This window comes from Theropithecus gelada, chromosome 3, assembly GCF_003255815.1.
Source record: "Theropithecus gelada isolate Dixy chromosome 3, Tgel_1.0, whole genome shotgun sequence".
Classification (NCBI taxonomy): domain Eukaryota; kingdom Metazoa; phylum Chordata; class Mammalia; order Primates; family Cercopithecidae; genus Theropithecus; species Theropithecus gelada.
The window spans coordinates 68828377-68849627 of record NC_037670.1 but is presented as its reverse complement, the minus strand read 5'-3'; the positions used below and the strand labels follow the sequence as shown (position 1 = coordinate 68849627).

General features: G+C 51.1%; 1 protein-coding gene across 3 annotated transcripts in view; it reads right to left on the bottom strand.

The window, feature by feature from the left end:
* Window positions 1–21251, bottom strand: part of GCK (glucokinase) — a 48105-nt gene that overhangs the window by 3716 nt on the left and 23138 nt on the right. For 2 of the 3 annotated variants that reach the window (XM_025379846.1, XM_025379845.1), the window contains exons 2-7: window positions 6578–6740; window positions 5256–5410; window positions 3947–4066; window positions 2959–3054; window positions 2750–2849; window positions 700–883 (exon numbers count right to left, since the gene is read on the bottom strand). In XM_025379846.1, coding sequence (XP_025235631.1) covers window positions 700–883; window positions 2750–2849; window positions 2959–3054; window positions 3947–4066; window positions 5256–5410; window positions 6578–6740 — 818 coding nt within the window. Of the gene's footprint in view, window positions 1–699; window positions 884–2749; window positions 2850–2958; window positions 3055–3946; window positions 4067–5255; window positions 5411–6577; window positions 6741–12709; window positions 12921–21251 lie in introns of those variants that run through there. The other variant, XM_025379844.1, reaches the window with a different exon arrangement.

The window sequence follows — 21251 nt, the reverse complement described above, 5'->3', positions numbered from 1 at the left end:
CCGAGCACGGGACCTAGAGCTTCAGTCCTTTAGCTGCATCCGGAGCTGCTGTTCATCGGCCGTTTATGGTTGGGGAAACTAAGGTTTGGAGGGTTAGTGCCCAGTCGGAGGCACGCACCATGTTGCTGGCACTTTCTTGCTTAATCTATGACCTTCTGTATTTAATTTAAATAAATGGAATACTACTGACCTATAATAATAGAGGCCTGCGAGCGGCAGAGAGGACGCTAATAAAATAATTAGCATAGGCCTGGCGCAGTAGGTGGTTAACAAGTGATAGCCATGGTTAATGATGAGCTCTCTCTGGGTTGGTTTCCAAGCTGTGACTGCCAACCCGCAGCATTCCACAAAAGACTAATATTCTTTCTGTGAATGTGGCCAAATACATACTTTGGGGAATGTTGGGTTAAACCCAGAAACCTTACTGGGGGCGTCTCAGAGCCTCCTCTACATGCACAATCACCTGTCAGAAGGAGAAAGGTCTGGGCTTATCAAATCACAACTGGGACTAACCTTTCATCTCTCACAGGGGCAGGTCATGACTGAGCAGAAGGGATGGAGCTTACGAAAGGATTGTCAGTTTGCTTTTCCCCAGAGTTGTTTAAAAACAAGCCCATTATCAGCAGTGGCCCGGCTCCCATCTGCCGCTGCACCAGAGCGGCCCAGGGCCTGGGCTGTGGGGGAGGGGGGCATCCTTACAGCTGCTGACCGGGGTTTGCAGAGCTCTCGTCCACCAGGCGGTCATACTCCAGCAGGAACTCGTCCAGCTCGCCCGAGTCCCCGAAGGCGCCCCATTCGGTGTTGACGCACATGCGGCCCTCGTCCCCCTCCACCAGCTCCACATTCTGCATCTCCTCCATGTAGCAGGCGTTGCAGCCTGTGCCTGGGGTGGAGGTCGGGGGGACTGTCAGCAAGAGCTGCACTGCCCTGGAGTATGGCCTGGTTCCTGCCCATAGGAGCCCCGCCTCTCCCACTCCCCCATGCCTGTCTCTGCTTTGCCTGGAACAATGGAAAGGCGGGTCTGCCTGGGGTTGGAAGACCTGGGTTGCTTCAGTGGCTAGAGACAGCTTTCTGGACTGTCCTCTTTCCTAACAGGCAACAGTAACACCTTCCCTGCCTGTTACCTAGGTGGTTGGGAGGATTGAGAGAAACAGTGTGTATCAAAGAAATGGTTGTGGTACGTTATCATTTTATTTTGTCTATGCACCACCCTTGTTTTCTGGCACTGCCCATGCACATGTTTGAGCTTCTCTGTCATGAGCCATGTTTGCATGGCAGCCCAAAGTAAGGCATGGTGTGGGCCCTTGGGAGCAGTCCAGAGGCTCCTGTAGACAAGACCGGATGTGGAATTTTGTAATTTGCTGGCTCCTGTGCAGAGTGACAACATGGAGTCTTTTGTTCACAAGTTATTAATAGTTTCACACTGGTGACAGCAGAGCCTCAAGCTAGCATGACTGTGTGGGCTGCACACCCCTAAAGCTGTCAGGGACAGCAACTCAAATGTTGGTCAGTCAAGCTGCCACATAGGAATCAGGGCTCATTGATGCCTAGCCTTCCAGTTTTTATTTATTTATTTATTTATTTGGAGCCGGAGTCTCACTCACTCCATCGCCCAGGCTGGAGTGCAGTGGCGTGATCTTGGCTCACTGCAACCTCTGCCTCCAGGGTTCAAGCAATTCTCCTGCCTCAGTCTCCTGAGTACCTGGGATTACAGGCATGTGCCATCACACCCAGCTAATTTTGGTCTTCAACTCCTGACCTCAAATGACCCGCCTACTTTAGCCTCCCAAAGTGTTGGGATTACCAGCGTGAGCCACCTTGCCTGGCCGCCTTCTAGTTTTTTATGAACAAACAGAAATCCAGACTTTGATGTGAATTCTCCTAATTTTCAGATCTTGGTAATTGGTATAAGCATGTTTTTAAACACTGAGCAGAGTCAAGAGTGTATGTGGGGCAGATGTGAGCCGTGGGTCACTCCTTGCCACCTCTGCCCCAGGAGGGGTTATGCCTGGGCCGAGCAGCTGCAGCTTGGCTTGGTGGGAATTCATATGGAAGTGTCTTGGGGAGCCCCAGGCAGCTCCGGAGGAGAGGGTGGAAAGGGCTGGGGGGATCACAGCAGGGATGGCTGGGGCTCACATTTAGATGCTGGATTTAAAGACAATGTTCCTTCTGAAAGGTGAGAGTGGAAGAGAATTATAGAACCACACGCCCATGCGCACAGCAGATACCTGATCTGATTGGATTGCTCCTCAGTGAAGGCTCGTTATAATGACCTCTGGAACTTCTGAGAAAGGTCTGAGTTGGTGTGGAAGACCCCTCTGCTGGGAGGGGCGGGCTGCTGCTCCCTTTCCTGGTACCTGCCTTCACTTTGGGTGGGGGCAGGGACAGAGGCAGGCCGGTGGAAAGATCATTCGGGTAGGAATGGCACCACTTTTGCTTATCCTCTTCCACCTGGACAAATCTGTCCAGTTGGTCAATTTACCAAATAAAGTGTTTTAATTATAATCCTGATGGGCGAGGTGGATGTGCAGCTGGCATACATGTGGCATCACGGCGTTGAAATGCTTCCTACTGTACACAGTGCTTCCATTTTGATACCCCAAGACCACCCAGGCTCCAGCGCCAGGCTCGGCTCTGACGTCACCGGTTGTTAAGTACTTTGGTCCTCACCCCACAGGGCCCCGTAAAGCCTGTTGTACCCAGGGCGACTCGGCAGTCTGGAAGGGGCAGGGGTGCAAGGAGCCCTTACCCACAATCATGCCGACCTCGCACTGATGGTCTTCGTAGTAGCAGGAGATCATCGTGGCCACCGTGTCATTCACCATTGCCACCACATCCATTTCGAAGTCCTGCCAAGAAGCACAGAGGCTGCAGTGCTGGGAGCCAAGGAGAAAGGCAGGCAGTGCTGGGGTGGGTGGCCCAGGGCAGCCCCCCTGGCAGTCACAGGTGCCCCCTCACCCCTCTCCGTTTGATGGCGTCTCGCAGAAGCCCCACGACATTGTTCCCTTCTGCTCCTGAGGCCTTGAAGCCCTTGGTCCAGTTGAGAAGGATGCCCTGTGGGGAGAGGGAGGCCTCATGGCTGCTTGACATATGTTAGAGGCAGGGTGCTAGGGCATGTCACTACCTCCTGCCTAGGGCCACAAGCGTATGCACCCTACTTTACAGCTGAGGAAACAGGCTCAGAGCAGCCCCATAGCTTTGAGAGGTGTTGGGAACGATTCTCCTTGAATATCTCATATTTCTGCAGGGCTGAGTCCCAGCCAATTTAAGAATGTTGTACTGCACAGCTCTGAGACGTCATCCCAGAGTCAAGGCAGGGCCTGCAGGAAGCAGCTCGGTGTAAAATCAGGATTTCCTTCCTGCAAGGCACCCCACTGCATGCACAGGTGCCACCTGTCCCTCTCTGTGTCTCTGTAGGGACTGGGGCTTGGAAAACCACATAAGATGTTGCTCTGGCTGATGCTTCTGCTGTGAGTGAGGAACTGGCTTTCTCCCTGACCCAAAGGTCTCATGTTTTATGTGCGTGCATAGATGACTGTGTGTGTGTGCATGCACAGATGTAACTGGCAGGCCACCTTGCTAGCTTGCAGGGAGGGTAGAATCTCAGTTCCTTCACATTTCTGACTCAGCTAGAGGCATTGTGACATGACCGTGGCCTGCAGGTGACCCGGAGCCTGGCTGCCTGAGTTTGAGCCCCACTCCACTACCAGCTGCTCTTTCCACTGTAGTGGGGTGATCACAGCTGGTGCCTCACAGGGTGCAGAGCCAGAATTAGCTAATGTGATGCTTCTTTTCCACAGCATTAGAGGTGGCAGGTGACATGGCCACAATTTGAATCCAGATCTCCCTTCTGAGCACAGGGTATGGGGGCTGCATTTGAAGGCAGAGTTCATCTGGGGCGCCTATGCCTCCCCTCATCTGCCTTCTGTCCCTCCACCTGGCCCACCTTATCGATGTCTTCATGCCTCACAGGAAAGGAGAAGGTGAAGCCCAGGGGCAGCTTCTTGTGCTTCATCTGATGCTTGTCCAGGAAGTCAGAGATGCACTCGGAGATGTAGTCGAAGAGCTGGAAGATGCACACCACGGTGACCATCTGGCATGGGGGGGTGCGCCGGCCTGCAGCCCTCCCCAGGGCCTCATGCCAAGCTATTCCTCAGGGAACACTGCACCCCCTGGCCACTGAATGCCAGGCCTGTCCGCAGTTTCCCTCTCCTCTTCCGCTGCTGCTCATTGGGCTCAGGCCCTAAGCCTCCCCTATGCCAAGACCTGCTGACAGTGGCCCCCGGGACAGGGCAACACAGGGCAGGCTGGTCCCCAGCCCGGCTGTGCTCTGTCAGCCTAGCCCTCCCAGCTGAACCTTGTAAAATCCAGTCTCAGGCCTGGCCGGCTGTTCCTGAGGCTCCAGATGGAGGCGCATCCTTGATTTCTGTCTGCAGCACCTGGAGTCTCCTTTCCTACTTCCAGGTGTCCTGGCCACCCATCCTTGCTGAAGGCCAGCCCTGACTCCCCTCACACGGGCCTCTCCACGGAATTGGGTACTGCTGAATGCTCCGCTGACTGACCAGGCTCCTCACTGGCTGCTGGGGCCAGGGAAGTCCCCACATCATCCCCACTGCCTTGATTCACGCCCAGCCCATAGACAGGCTAGCAAGCCGCAGGGGTGTGAGGACGGGCAACCACGGGCAGCCTCCTGCCTCGGAGCCCTGCCTCTCCAGGAGCTGGCCTTGGCCACGTGGTTGGCTGCAGCTGGGGCTCTGGCCTTGCCCAGCTCCCCCTAGGCCTCATTCTGCTTCTGGGTCCCCTGCACCCCAGTCCTCCCCATGGTCAGGGGTCCTTGCTGCCTGGGTAGACATTGTGATTGCTGTCACCCCACTTTCTGTGCATGCTGGTGAAGGGTGAGGGGTGGCCCTTGGAGAGGTGGGGGGTGCACTGGCTGCCGGGTCACATTTCTGTTCTTACACATTGGCTTTTCCTCTGGTAAACTGGACAAAGTGTGACTGGCTGGGGCTCCTCTTGCCACTAACCCCTCCTCAGCCCGTTCCCCTCTCAATGCTGGTCAGATGGTGACTGTGGGACTTGGGGACATGTTGGCCAGTCCTGTTCACCCAGGCCTCCAGCTGCCTCTGAGGCTGGGTGGTCCTCCAGCCCCTGCTCTCCCCACCCCTGGTGGATGGGTGGGACCTCCTGTCAGGACTAGCTGGGCCCTGAGATCCTGCGTGGCCTTGGCCCCCTGCCCTGGCCCCTGTGCTGCTCACCATCTCAGCAGTGCCAGTCATGGCGTCCTCGGGGATGGAGTACATCTGGTGTTTGGTCTTCACGCTCCACTGCCCTTCCTCACCTTCTCCCACCTTCACCAGCATCACCCTGAAGTTGGTGCCACCCAGGTCCAGGGAGAGGAAGTCCCCGACTTCTACAGGCACAGAGAGAAGTATGTCAGCCTCAGGGGCACCCACAGGCTGGCCTTGGGCTGGGTGGGCCCCGGGTGACTAGCCCGGATATTACAGAGAGGAGGAGGGAAGGCACAAGGGGACCAAGGGAGCTGGACAAGGGGCCACCAGACACCTGGGGACACCAGCATCAACTGTGGAGGGGTCAAAGGTCAGCTGGGGAAAAGTCAATGAGAAACTCCTGCCTTAGACAGAGTCACCAAGAGCCCAGGGACCAACTGAGGACCTAGTGCAATGGCCAGTGCAGAGCCAGGCTGGGCGTTCCCTAAGTGCCCATGGGGAGCAGTGAGGTTTTTTTTTTTTTTTTGAGACGGAGTCTCGCTCTGTCGCCCAGGCTGGAGTGCAGTGGTGTGATCTCGGCTCACTGCAAGCTCCGCCTCCCAGGTTCACGCCATTCTCCTGCCTCAGCCTCCCGAGTAGCTGGGACTATAGGCGCCTGCCACCACACCTGGCTAATTTTTTTCCGTATTTTTAGTAGAGATGGGATTTCACCATGTTAGCCAGGATGGTCTCGATCTCCTGACCTTGTGATCTGCCCCCCTCGGCCTCCCAAAGTGCTGGGATTACAGGCGTGAGCCATCATGCCCAGCTTTTTTTTATTTTATTTTTTTTGAGATGGAGTCTCAGTCACCCAGGCTGGAGTGCAGTGGCGTGATTTTGGCTCACTGCAACCTCGGCCTCCCGGGTTCAAGCAATTCTCATGCCTCAGCCTCCTGAGTAGCTGAGACTACAGGCATGCACCACCATGCCTGTATAATTTTTGTATGTTTAGTAGAGACGGAATTTCACCATGTTGGGCAGGCTGGTCTCAAACTCCTGACCTTGTGATCCGCCCGCCTCAGCCTCCAAAGTGTTGAAATTACAGGGGTGAGCCACTGCACTTGGCCAGGAGTGAGATTTAAAAAGTCAGTTTTCCTGAGGTTTGCCAGCTCCAGGGTGAGTCCGAGTGCCCCAGGGCCGGACCAGAGGAGCCAAGGGTGAGAACTGGCCTCACAATTCGGGGACTTCATTGCTCCCCAGGAGATTCTGTCTTGGACTGGCTGTGAGTCTGGGAGTGCCTGGGGTTCTTTTCCCAGCTAGTGCTGAGCCCACAGCTGGTTCTGGATGAGGAGCCGGTTACCATGTGGTACCTGAGCCTTCTGGGGTGGAGCGCACGTAGGTGGGCAGCATCTTCACACTGGCCTCTTCATGGGTCTCCAACCTCAGGCCACGGTCCATCTCCTTCTGCATCCGTCTCATCACCTTCTTCAGGTCCTCCTCCTGCAGCTGGAACTCCGCCAGGATCTGCTCTACCTGCACAAGGAGGGGGATGGGAGCAGCAGGGCTGGGGACTCAGGGTGGGGCTGTCACCAGGCACCCACACGCCGAGGGCCTCACAGGCTATTTCCCCCACATGCCGCTGGCCTCCTTCTGTCCTCTGACCCCGGGTTCAGGATGACCCATCATCTCAAACTTTACTACAGGTAAAACCAGCTGGCAAGTCAGAAGAGCAGAGTCTGGGACCAGCCACTCAACAAATGCAGCCCGGGGCGTGTTGGAGGGGTGAGCAGCAGAGGGCAGAGTGGCTTCTGTCCATGACGATATCCCTGTGGCACAGCGTCCTGTAGCACCCTGCTTCGTCCCTCAGGTCAGAGCCAGGGAAAGGAGGGACTAACAGGGAGAGCTGGCGAGGTGGGGTTTGAGCCGCCTGTCTGGAGGGCGCCAGGCAGCTGGCATTGCTATCAGAGAGACCCAGTCCTCCTACTTCTGGGATTTACACCAGAAAATAAATGGGCCAGTCTGCACAGGTGTGCTAAGGGCCAGCCAGGAGTGAGCGTGAGTGTCTAGAAGGAGGTGTCTGCTGACTGAAGCCATCTGTGGCATGGGCACACTGGGCCACAGAAGGAAGAGAGTCCCTATGCACTGACGTGAGAGACGCCTGGGCACACGAAGCTCAGATCCGATACTACCACTCCCGTGAGCATGGACGGCCCATGGTGTGGCTGCTCGCTCTCCACACGGCAGTGTGAGGACAGGCTCTGAATGCAGATGTGACTCTGCCTCTGCATACCCAGCAAGCTGGTGTGTGGACAGCTATGTGTCTGTCCCCTGGGCACCCTAGTGCTATTCATGGAGAAAAGGCCATGTTAATGTGCTGGTTATCTCTGGGCAGTGGTGAGAAAAATAATCATAAGGATATTTTCATCTTGAATCAAAAAGAAAAAGGAAAGATGCTCTGATAAAACTGTGGACCCATTCCACAAAAACTCACACACTTTTGCCCACAGTCTTACGCATAAGCTCAGGGGGTTGGAGATGATCTGAATCCCAGACAGGAGGCAACATGGCGATTTTCCTCTTCTTCCTCAGTTTTTAGAACTCAGATTTTGTTGGTGTGGGGAGCACATTGCGCCATGATTAGTCTAAGGTAGGCACAGCAATACTATACTCCTCTTACTGATGATTGGTCTAGAGTTGGGCATGTCACTCAGTTCTGGCCAATGACAAGTGAAGGAAAGCCTGATTTTAGCAGGGGGAGGAGCTTCAGTGTCCTCCTAAATTTGTAGACACAGCTGTGTAAGGATGTGATAACCAGCGCTGTGATAGCTACCCTGCAACGATGAAGAAACAAGGCCAGAGGTTAAAGCTGTTAGCATACCGCGAACGTAGGGAGGCGAGAGTAATGCCAGATTCACCCTCCATGTGCGGCTTATGGGAGCAGACAGAAACCACCTATGCCACCGTGAGTCAGGTGTTTGGCTTTCTGCAGCCCAAAGCATTCCCAATAGATACAGATCTTTAGTTCAGAACCATGTCTCCTAATGAGACCCCACATGTGAATTTTAAACTCAGGCAAGGTCAGAAAGGGATGGGGCTGGTAAAGTCTGTGACAAAAGACACAGAATCAAACACCCATGTTGGCTGAGCAGGCACTGTTTCGAGGCTCTGAGCATGGGTGGGAGTGCACGCCCTCCCCGACCTCCAACCCTCCAATCCAACTGCCCCTGCGGAGCACACCCCTGGAGATGTCCTCAGGGCTCTGTGGAGCAATCCAGGCTGTCCTCAATGTCCCACAGCTACAACCTTTGCCTCCTCTGTCTTTCTTTCCTACACCCACCAATGTAGAGAATGCCAGGAACTAACTGTGAAGGCATCTGCCATTTGCTGAATTCCTCCATATGCCAGGCCTTGCATTAGGTGCCTCACATAGCAGCCTCACACACTATGCCGGGTCACCACAGCACTGGGGAGGAGGTGCCAGCAGCACCCATCTTGCAGATGAAGAAAGGCTTACAGAAGTCATTTATGCAGGCACAGACAGCCAGTACACTGTGGTGAGGCCAGCACCCAAATCCACGCACACAGTGGCTACTGGCAGGAAGTCCTGGGGAGCCTGCCTGGCATCTCCCGCCAGACAAGATTGGTCAGAGGGACCCAATTATAAGGTACCTGCAGGCTCTCAACAAAAATGATGCTGCTCTTGCAAAGGTCCAGCCCTCACACCTGCCTGGTACCACCTTTGTGCCTCTCTCCAAGTGGCCCATCCTGGCGGCCACAGACCTGGACTCTGGTCCTTTGGCCCCAGGTTCTTCATGGGAGGAGCCAACATTTCAGTCTGAGGTCTTGGCAGAGGACAATGACATGGAGCCTGTGCCCAGGCGGCTGATCAGAGTGTGGCTGTATTGTCAGACAGTTAGGGCCCTTGAGTGATCCTCCCTTGCAGGGCTGTGGGGAGAACTGGCCCAGCCCTTGGAGAACAGGGAGAGCGAGGTACAAGGTGGCTGCTGTTTCTCTTATCACATGTTGGGAGGCTGGGCCCCGTAGGGTGTCGAGGAGGCCCAAGTCTTTCCCCTCTGTATCAAGGCCTGTGTGTGGCCCTGCCACTGACTGGGTGAAGTCCCGGCTCTACTGCCTTCTAGGCCAGAAAGTTCTCCCCCAGGAATCCCGGCATTGCGTGATGTCAAACTGATACCATCTGTTCAGAGGGCAATTTGGAGTTTCTCTAAGTTGAACTCTGATCTGACAGTTTCTCTCCTAAGAATCTGTTCTGCAGCAAAAGGGCTGCAGGCATTTCTAAGATACACAGGGGTGTGCCCCCTTGCTGCAACAGTGAGGACCCCCATATTCACCGTCAGGGACTTTAAATCAACTCCAGGATGCTTACTGCAGGGCCTCCTGTGGCCTTTCCCATGAAGGAGACACATAGGCATAAGTGAAAACGTGAGATGGGACCTGAGGTAGGACCTGATTCCATTTCTGTAAATAAAGTGGCATCTGGCCTGCGAATCTGATTTGTCCTGTATAATATTCTCAAAAGCTTAAATTTGCTGCCACCACTTAAAATCTATTTAAAATAGAGACACTTTTACACAAAAATCTGGATTTCTGTAAAAGTAGGTCTGCATTCTCTGTGGGGCTGCAGAGAAGCGGGGGACATGGGGTGGGGGAGCTTGTCACCCCACAGTGGCAGAACCGGCCAGGGTCTCCTGGCCCAGGGCTCTTATCTGGGCCCTGCCCTAGCCAGATGCTGCAGGGTCCCTGCATTGTCCACACCACAGGGCCTATGAGGACCCCTCACACACTTCCCAGTGGGCATGGGTTGGAGGATAGATGCTGTCAGGTTCTGAGGCTGTAGTCACCAGTAGACCTGGGGGTTCACCTCTTATGTGGGGAGCATCCTCCAAAGGCGAGCCTTGTTCTTGGTGGGAGCAAGCCCCTTCCTCAGGGTGCACCTGGGCCTGCAGAAGTCCCCCTCCTGGCACTTGGTAAGCATGCAATCCCAGAGGAGGAAGCCCTGACCCAGCTTGGTCTCACAAGCCTGGGGGTCACGTTGTGGGGCAGAGGTCTGCCTCACAGACACCCAGGACAAGCCCAATGGCAGGGACTGAGGCTGATGCACACTTCCTGTGTGCCAGGCCTGCTCTGGGCACGCTTCCTTATTATTGGTACAGCCACTCTGGGACATGGGTACTTTTGTTATCTCCATTTTTTTTTTTTTTTTTTTTTTTTTTTTTTTGAGACGGAGTCTCCCTCTGTAGCCCAGGCTGGAGTGCAGTGGCCGGATCTCAGCTCACTGCAAGCTCCGCCTCCCGGGTTCACGCCATTCTCCGGCCTCAGCCTCCTGAGTAGCTGGGACTACAGGCGCCCGCCACCTCGCCCGGCTATTTTTTGTATTTCTTAGTAGAGACGGGTTTTCACTGTGTTAGCCAGGATGGTCTCGATCTCCTGACCTCGTGATCCGCCCATCTCGGCCTCCCAAAGTGCTGGGATTACAGGCTTGAGCCACCGCGCCCGGCCTATCTCCATTTTTTATAAGTGAGGAAACTGGACACAGAGGTACAAACCCTTCCCCAGGCCCACAGAACCACGGGCCATGGAGGGGTTTGAACCCAGGCACTGGCTCCAAACTTTCCTCTCACCCAGCCAGGCTGCATCCTGCCTGACTTCAGGCCCAGCACCGAGCTGTTACTTGTGCCCAGACCCCAGCTACAAGTGTCTCTCTGGCTAGCCTCTTGCTGGGTGTCTATGCAAGCTTACAGGGCTTTCCCAAGCAGCCTAGGAAATGTGCTAATACCTGGGGAGCCCTGAGAAGCTGCTTGGCCCCCCCAGGTGTAGCCTGGGGCACAGATAGAGCCTGTCTGTGAGGCCAGAAGAGCACAGACAGAGCCTGTCCTTCCCCCTGGCAGCCTCTGGGAGGCAGCCCCAGCCGGCTTGCAGAGGTTTCTCTTACTGACCTCACCCGAGAGGTCACAGGACACATAATTGGGGCTCACAGTCAAAAGTACAACTTTTCTCGCCTGAGGACGCCCCACACTCCCTGCAGGGCATCTGACCCTCATCTCTTCAGCAAATGCCCACTGAATGCCAGGTGCGGCGCGGGGTACAGAAGCAGAGTTGACAGCAGGACCAACTCCTCTGAAGGGTGGGGATTTGCAGGAAAGAATCTCAGTCAAACTGGGGACAGGTTGGGGGGTGAAGGAATGGGGACAGATGAAGCAGGGACGAGGTCAGGCAGCTCCTGTCAGAAGATGGGGGCAGGGGACCTGCATTGAGGCTGGAGCAGAGATGGGGAGGGAGGGAGTGAGGCTGAGCTGTGAGCAGCAGGAGGTGAGAAGCCTGGAGGCACCGGGCTGCAGAGCGGGGGCATCTTGGGGCAGGGTAGGAGCAGGGCGTCGGGCTGTCCTAACAACCCCTGCGCAGGGATGGTGGGTGCAGGCTTGGTGAGAGGGGTAAAAGTCTAGACTTACTCTGAAGGGAGGTGGGAGGGGCTGAGGAGAGGAACAGAAGGGCCTGAGAAGAAGAGGTTCCACCTGACCTGGGAGTTGGGTTGTGGGATCAGGATCCTGGTCTGGGCATGTTAATACATCTGCCAGCCAAGGGGCAATTTGTTCCAAGTAGCAGTTGGCCATGTGAGGCCAGAGTTCAGAGGAGAGTCTGGCTGGAGAAGTAGATGTGGAGCCTGGACACGGTCACCAGGGTGTACAGGTTGGATAGCAGTGGGAGAGGCAGAGCTGGTCGGGCAGAGCTGCCAGGGGCAGGATGCTGTCCCTTTTATGCAGTGAGCAGTGCGTTGTGGCCCCACCTCCAGAACGCAGTACAAAAGGCAGGATGCCTTCTAGGGCCGCCTTTGGCAGATGTGGACTGAGGAGCTGTCTATTCCAGCACTGGGAGGGGCCGACTGGAGGAGCTGTGTGTCCCCGAGGACACGGCCAAGGGCCAGGGAAGTCCCTGGGCAAGCACTGCAGGCCTGGGGGCTCCAGAGCCCATCCCAGTGCCACATGCCCAGCTGTAGCCTGGTCCCCTCCATTCCCGGGCCCTCAGGTGGCTAAGTCCACAGAAGTGAGCGACCTCGGGCTGGTGTCCACATTCTCCTGAGGGACCGAATCCCTGATCCACCAACCCCTAGAAATGCCACGCAGAGCCCCCAGACAGCCAGACAGCCCTGGGCAGCCAGCCGCCTCCCCCCATAAAAGCCTCAGGCCAAGCCCCAGACACCAGTGTCCTGGGTCACTGTTAGCTCCAGGAGCAAGTGCCCTAGAACCCTTCGAGAGGCTGGACAGTGGGCAGCCACAGTGAGGAGGGGTGGTGGGCGGGGGGGGGCAGTGGCGGGCACAGCTGCCCTAGCCAGGACCCCTGAGGCTCGTGTGCCTCCTTCCAAGGTGCCCAGAGCCTGCTTGCCTTCCCTGCCCCCAGCCTTGGTTTTGGTAATCTGCAAAACCAAGGGCCCTGCCCTGGGCGCTGTTCTCCCAATGCAAAGTCGCTAACTTTGGTGTGACCCTTACCAGAGTCAAGGCTGTCTGGGCCTGGCTCCTTGTGGCATCCATCGCCATCTCTCCGAGGGACTAAGCGGTAGATGCTTTGGGAAGCAGAGATGCTCCTGCCTGCCGAGGCCTAGCACATGCTGTAGCCTTGGAGCATAAGGCCCCCGCTGTGGCAGCAATGGCTGCCTGGATAGAGAGCTGCCTGAGGCTGGCAGCCCAGGGCTTCTGCACTGAAAGGGCTCAGCCCGGCAGCTGCTGAAATACTCTGCCCCCTGCCATGGGGTCAGAGGCAGGGCCAGAAAGGGAGGGGAGGCCCATGTGGGGTAAGAGTTGACAGGGCCATGGGGAGAGAGCCATGGGGCACCTGGCCACACTCTGTGAACATGGGGTTGGGATTGCTGCCCAGCAGGAGGAGGTGTGCAGAGCCAGCCTACCCACCTGCTATTCCTCAGCCTTGTGGGGGCAGAAAGTCACCAGGCTGCCTTGGGGACAGAACACTTATTGAAATGCCCTCGGACAGGGAGGGGGTCCTAAGGGGGCCTGGCCCTCGCCGGTGCAGGTCTGGACTTGCTCTTGGAGGCAAGGGGATCCCCAGTGGATTTTCATCTGCAGAGAGGTTCGATGTGCATTTCATACAATCCAGGGGTCTGTATGGCACTTGGGGAAGGGGTGGTGGAGGAAGGCGGCCAATTGACCAAAAACAAACAAAAAACCGGGGCTATCATTCTTAATTTTGTGACTGCAAAGTCCAGGCCTCAGGCTTGCTTTGGGTGCCTCCGTGGGCATGGACCATGACTCCCGGGCTCTGGCCCAGACCCCTCCTTGGGCTCACCTGGGAGTGACATCCACATGCCACGTACTTGCTGGCACCTGCCAAAGCCTGCTAAAATTAGCTGGAGCTGGCAAGTGGGCCAGAGTGATCACTCCCAAGAAAGCCCTTGATACAATTGATCCCTTTCCCAAAATAGAGCAGAGGTGGCCTCATCAGACCTCATGTGACAGGCCACTGACCCCCACAGCCCCCAGCTCTGAGCTACTGTTTGCTCATGGGGGCAGGGCTCACACCCAGGTTTGGAGTGGCACTGGGGCCTTCTGGTTCAGCCAGGCCAAGAAGCAGCTACCCAGCGAGACTTGCCCTTCTCCTGGGCCAAGCACACAGCACAGGGGAGGAGAATCTAAATTCAGTTCTCAAGAAAGGCTGAGGATGTGTACAAAGGCTGAATCTGAGGCAAGGGGGCCCCCTTTCTGGGTTGGCTGAACTGCAAGTGCCCTCTCTAGCCTGTGTTTAGAGCCACAGGCATCACCTAGAGTTCCTTTCTGGGGGCCACCTGCTGATACTCATTGGCATCTGTGAGGCCAGAAAGGCACTCAACACCCCTACTTCCCCACACTGTCTAATTCTCCAGGACCAGATTCTCATGACTCATGCCAACCCTCCTGGGCACCCACCCTTGTCCTGTCTCAATGCCCCCTCTTCAGGATAAGGGGTGACACCAACAGGTCTGCACTGCATTAAAGTTGAGGGTCAGTGTAGCAGGAACAGTTCCTGCTGCTTTCCAGGAATTTTGGAAGGGCAAGCCTGTCCAGAACCTGTCCAGAGAAGAGGGGCCAAGAAGGGGAGGGCCTCAGAGATGATGATTCATGGAGGATGTCCAGAACGTGCTTAGAGTCTTCATTAGCTCAAGGGCTATCCTGAGGAGGATGGATGAACATTGTTTCTGCTTAGAACTTTCTGAAAAAACAGAACTGTGCAGCTGTGCAGTAGATAGTGAACTCCCCATTTAATGGGGAGAGAAAGAGAAGAGCAGAGTCAGAAGGGACCCTGCTCTATGTCCCTGTGGTATCCCCATTTCTTAGTTGCTCAGGCTTCAGATTGACAGGCATGACTTGATTTTCTTTTTCATTCATCACAAGAAAATAATATGACAAGTTTGGTGATGGATATTCAAAATGATTAATTCTAGTATCAAAAAATGAGACACAACCCACATATCCAACTACAGGAGGTTGGTTAAATAAATTATGCTACACTTATATGTGGTCATTAAAAATGTTAAGATTCATCTGCTCCTATTGGCATGGAAAGATGTTCATGACATACTGTTGAAAGGGAATGTATAACCACCCTTGAAGCTGGCCTTCAATTAGCCCTGCTTCTGGTGTTCACCCCATGGTATAGTCCCTTCCCATGCAGAATAGGTCTAGCCTGCATTATATTAATATGATAATGCAGAAATGGTGGAGTATGACTTCGGAGCCTAAGCCAGAAAAGACACTGTGGCTTCGGCCTTGTCCTCTCCTGGACTGTTCCTTCTGGGGGAAGCCAACTGCTATGCTATGAGGATGCCTACAAGAACTCTGGGAAGACCCATTGAGAAGAAGTGGGGCCTCTTGCCAATAGGCAGCTCCAACTTGCCAGCCATGTGAGTGAACCACTTTGGAAGCAGCTCCTCCAGTCCCAGTCAAGCCTTCAGATGATGCAGCCCCAGCTAACACCTTGACTGCAGCCTCAGGAGAGACACCAAGCCAGACCACCCAGCTAGGCTGCTTCTGAATTCCTGACCTACAGAAACTGTGTGAGATAACAAAGGTTTGTTGTTTCAAGCTACTATGGTTTTTTTTTTTTAAACATTTTATGAAATAAAATTTTGTTATTACAGGACAAATAAGTTTAGAAACCATTTTCTGTCTTTTAGCATATGGTCCAGATATAGGACAGTGTCATATCACATTCTTGTCATCATAATACATGGAAAGGTGAAGCCACTAAGTTTTGAGGCAGTTTGTTATACTGCAATAGATGACTAACACAGGGGAAACATAGGAAACATAGTATGATCCATTTTTGTCATAATATGATACAGATGATATATGTATTGGGAGGAAATATACCAAAATGGTAACAGTAATTATCTTGCTGATGGTGGTATGAGTGATTTTAATTTATTCTCCTTTTTGCTTATCTGTATTTCCTACATTTTCTGCAGTAAATGTGTATTAATGGAGTAATATTTAACAATGAAGTTAAAAAAAGAAAGGTTGAGCCTTATCTGCCATTTTGCACAGAAGCAAGCCCGAAGACCCAGATTCTAAAGGATAGAGGTTCATAGTTAAATGAGCCAATTTAACTTGTTCTTAGTTAAAAGAGCTAACTTGGCTCATAGTTAGAGCCAAGGTCTGCTAGACCCCATATGCCATTGGGAAAGATATTGGGAGCCAGGAAGCCAGGGAACACAAAGTGTCCGCCCTTCCACCACTGGCCTGTTCCCTGATACCCTCAGTACCAGCTGGGAACCAAGTGTGGGCACACTGATGCAACAGGGCCTGGAGGTCAGCATGATGTTGCAAGTGTTTGCTTACAGCAGGGTAGACTTGAGACTGGCTGTGCTCTTGTGCTAAGGGGCAGGCTAAGGGCTTGGTGAGTGGGAGGGTGTTAGGCAGTGGGTGATGGCCAGGATGTCAGGGAAAGAGGCAAGGGGAGAGGAGCCGAGAGACAGTAGAGCATGCCAGGATCAAATGACCACATGTGGGTTCCACATGCCAGGGGATGTGCTAGACCCTTTAGATGGATTGCAACTGGCCTGTGAGCTGAAGGCTGTCATTTTATATACAGGGAAACTGAAGCCCATGGGAGTTAAGGGACTTACTAGGATGCAACAGCTATGAGCGACCTGGCTAAGATTCACCCATGGGTCACTCTGACTCCGGGATTGTTAAAAGTTTGGTCTTCTCGACTAGATGGGGCGGGGGGGGCTTCAGGGTCAAGCATATGCTGGGGGACAGGAAATGTCCTTTGGGGCTTCCTCCATGCTGGAGATGTTCAGAGGCTTCAGCTGAAGCTGGTGGAGGTGGACACAGTGGTAGCCACAGAGGTCGGTTTTGCCCCAGTGTTTGCCTCTGTCAACAGATGGAACGGAGCCTGGGCTGTGTGTCGGGGATAAAGCCTAAGGCTAGCACTGTTGGGGAAGAAGGGCAGAGCATGAGTAAGGGTGCAGGGAGTAGTCCTGTGCATTGCCTAGGGAGGGGGTAGGAGAATCATCCAAGACTCCGTGCTGAGAGGCAGGATAACACTGGGGTAACACAGAACTGTAGGATCTCCAGCCTGAGTCTGAAGACTGGCTTTGCCACTCACTAGCTCTAGGGCCTTGGGCAAATTCCTTAATGTTTCTAAGCCTCAGTAAGGGGCAGGCAACAATTCTACTACCTCAAAGGGCTGTTGAGAGGATTCAATGGGATAATGCAGATAAGGCTCTTGGCACATACAAGTTGTTCAATAGTTTGTAGCTTTTGTTGCTACCAAAGAATATTTTAGCCCTTGGGTCAGAGTTTAAGACATGGGCTGTCCCCAGCTCTTGATTGATGGCAGATCTAATGCCAAACTCCTACCCGAATGTGTACTGATTATTTCGGTGTTTTAAGGAGACAGACTAGGTGGCATAGTCTCTTTGATGCTAGTCCTACAGTAAGTCAATGAAACTTTTTGTCTGAAAAGAGAGTTACTAGGGAATGATGTCATGAAACTGGCAAAATAGGAAACTTCAGGAATTGGTTCCTCGATCTAGACAATCATTAAGTTAGGAGAGAAAAAAATCCTGTAAGAGTCAACTATTTCAGAATTCTGGAACCTGATTGGACACTTACAGTAACCATGGGAGTGCTTGATGAAGGGAGAGGCATGCTGATGGCTCATAAGTGAGTGGTGTGGCAAACCAGCTACCATCCTGCATTCTTCAACATTCCTGTGGCCATGGGGACAGTAATTGTGTTCCTAGAGCAGCTGGCTGGAGCCAGAGTGGGCAGAAAGGACCTTGTCTTCCAGAAATTTGGAGAATCAAATTTCTTTTGTTTATCTGGTGGTTCCTTGAGGGCTCAGAGTAGAGCTTGCCTTTGTTTCTGCCCCTTCAGGCAGCAGCAGCCTTCCAGGTGGCATCTATCAGAAGATTTTTAAAAAGGTACATGCTAGGTTTTTTGTTTCTTGGGTTTAAAAAAATCTAGGCATTTAAGGAATACTTCCAGGTCATAGGCTGACTGCAGAGACACCAGAACAGAAACATCAATGATCAGACACAACGGAGAATACATACTTTGCAAAAATAGTTTGGAAAAGTCACTCTACAAATGGACAACTGAAGCCCTCAACAAACGACAAAACCAATCTCAAAGGAGGGGGAGAATCTGGCTTCCAGAATTACCACATTATACTACTCAAAATGTTAAGTTTTCAACAAAGTATTACAAAGCAAATAAAGAGGAAGATATGGCTCTATAACAGGACAAAAATAATTTAAAAGAAGCTGTCCATAAGGAATTTTAGACATTGGAATTACTAGTCAAAGACATTAAGTCAACTGTCTTAAATATGCCTAATGAACTAAAGAAAACCATGGACTAAGAACTGCAGGAAATTGGGAGAGCAATGTATTAACAGATGGGGAATGACAATAAAGATAATTTATTAAAGAGGAATCAAATAGAAAAGCTGGATCTGAAAAGTACAATACTGAAATGAAAAAGTCCCTGGAGGGGTTAAATGGCCAATTTGAGCAGGCAGAAGAAAGAATCAGTGAACTTGAAGAAAAGGCAATTGAAGTTATCCAGTCTGCATAGCAGAAAAAAAGAAAGAAGAAAAATGAACAGAACCCAAGAGACCAGTAGGATGCCATCAAACATACCAATGTAAGTATATGGGAGCTCCAGAAGAAGAGAGATGGAAAGAGGAAGAAAAATATATTTGAGAAAACGTGAAATAATTTCCCAGATTTGTTGAAAGACAAACATACACATCCAAGAAGCTCAATGAAATCCAAGTGGGATAAACTCTAAGAAATCCACAGTGAAACACATTATAGTCAAACTGTCAAAAGACAAAGACAGAGAGAGAATCTTGGAAGCAGCAAGAGAGAAATGACACATAGCATACATACCAAGGATTTGCAATAAGTTTAACAGATGATTTCTCATTAGAAACCAAGGAGGCCAAATGGCAGCTGTAATAATAATTACATTTTAGGCCAGGCACGCTAGCTCATGTCTGTAATCCCAGCACTTTGGGAGGCCAAGGTGGGTGTATCACTTGAGGTCAGGTTCGAGACCAGCCTGACCAACATGGTGAAACCCCATCTCTACTAAAAATACAAAAATTAGCCGGGCATGGTGGCGGGCACCTGTAATCCCGCTAACTCAGGAGGCTGAGGCAGGAGAATTACTTGAACCTGGGAGGCGGAAGTTGCAGTGAGCAGAGATTGTGCCACTGCAATCCAGCCTGAGTGACAGAAGGAGACTGTCTCAAAATAATAATAATAATAACAACACTTTAATAATAATTGAAGTGCTGAAAGAAAAGAAAAACTATTAACTAAGAATCTTATAACCAGCAAAACTATTCTTCAAGAATAAAAAAGAAATTAGACATTTCAGATAAAGAAAACCAAAAGGAATTAATTACCTGCAGGCCTGCCCTGTAAGAAATGCTAAAGGAAAACATTGAGGCTAAAATGAAAAGACACTAAGTAGTAATTCAAAGACATCTGAAGACATAAAAGTACACTGTTAAATGTCACTATATAGGTAAATATAACAGTGAATATTAATGTAGTTTTTTTTTTTGGTGATTCTCGGTTTCCTATACGATTTAAAAGGCAAATGTGGAAAATAATTATAAGTTTATGTTAGTGAGGATATAATGTATAAAAACACAATTTGTGGGAATAACAATATAAAGGAAGTAGGATGGAGATGTATAGGAGTATAGTGTTCATATACTATTGGAACTATTATTCAAACTAGCTTCTTATAAGTGTAAGTTGTTAATTACCATCCCCAAGGCAATCATTAGGAAAATAACTGAAAAATATAAGAAAAGGAAAGTGACAAAGGACTTTTCCTTGGTCACTTTGCAAGCTGGGGACCTCGGTGATGCCCTGCCCAGGCCTCACTTGGCCATGCTACCTGCTGCAGGAGATTGTCCACCCACCCGTGCTGCCCAGACCAAGTCTGGTTTGTGCACTGATTCCCAAGTTCTTGTCCCACACCCAAGAAGAATGAGGATACGCTGACAATCGAAGAGACAGCAAGGTGAGAATTTCACTGAGTGTTGAAAACAGCTTTCAGCAGAGAGGGGATACAGAGGTGGTCCCCCTACCTGAAGTTGGCAAAGTGCCCCCAGTGTGGCTGATTCCAGGGTTTTTATGGGCTCAGAATGGGGGAGGGGCAGGCCATAGGTAGTATTAGAAAAGGCAACATTCGATTGGTTAAAAGGGATTATTCAGAGGGCAGGCAAAGAGGAATGGAAGTTCTCACTCTGGATTGTGGGTTTCATCTGGGACCAGCAGTCTGGTCTTTTAGCCTTCAGGCTATTTTTTGGCTTGAAGGTGGAGTTTCATGGGGGACAAGCTCCTATCTGCCAGCCATTTGGTTGCCTCCTGTCACTATCAAAAGGAGAAAATAATCAAAATGTAACAACACACACACAAAATCAAGAATTAAAAAAAGAATTCAGTAATGGAGGAATTGAGAAACTTAAAAATGTGTAAGACACACAGAAAAAAATAGCTCAGTGGTAGAAGTCCTTCCTAATCAGTAATTATTTTATATATAAATAGATTAAACTCCAATTAAAAGGCAGAGATTGGCAGAGTGAATAAAGAGAACATTATCCACCTGTATGCTATCTACAAGAGGCTCACTTTAGATATAAAGACAGAAGAATTTGAAAGTAGGATGGAAGAAGATATTCTGTGAAAATAACAACCAAAATGAGGGTTGTGGTGGCTGTATTACCAGCCCAAATAGATTTTAAGTAAAAAAAAAAAAAAAAAAAAAAAGTCTCAAGAGACAAAGAACATTATATGTTGATAAAAATTTTGATCTATTAAGAAGATATAAAAATTACAAACAACAGAACACCAAAATACATGAAACAAAATTTTGCAAAATTGAAGGGAGAAATAGAGAGTTCTACAATAGTAGTTGGAGACTTTAGTATACTATTTTGTTTTTTTTTTTATTTGTTTGTTTCTGTTTTTTCTCGAGACAGCATCTTGCTCTGTTGCCCAGGCTGGAGTGCAATGGCGTGATCTCAGCTCACTGCAACCTCTGCCTCCTGGGTTCAAGTGATTCTCCTGCCTCGACCTCCTGAGTAGCTGGGATTACAGGCATGCACCACCGTGTCTGGCTAATTTTTTTGTATTTTTGGTAGAGATGGAGTTTCACCATGTTGGCCAGGCTGGTCTTGAACTCCTGACATTGTGATCCACCCTCCTCGGCCTCCGAAAGTGCTGGGATTACAGGTGTGAGCCACCATGACTGGCCACTACTTTGAATAATGGATTAAACAACTAGACAGAAGATCAATAAGGAAAGAAAGAACTAGAACACTACTCTAAACCAATTAGACCTAACAGACATATACAGAACACTCTATCCAACAACAGCAGAATGTGCATTTTTCTCAAATGTGCATGGGAATTCTCAAGGATATTTTAGGGATAAAACAAGTCTTAGTAAATTTTAAAAATTTGAAATCATATAAAGTATCTTTTTGGATCACATGAAATAAAACTAG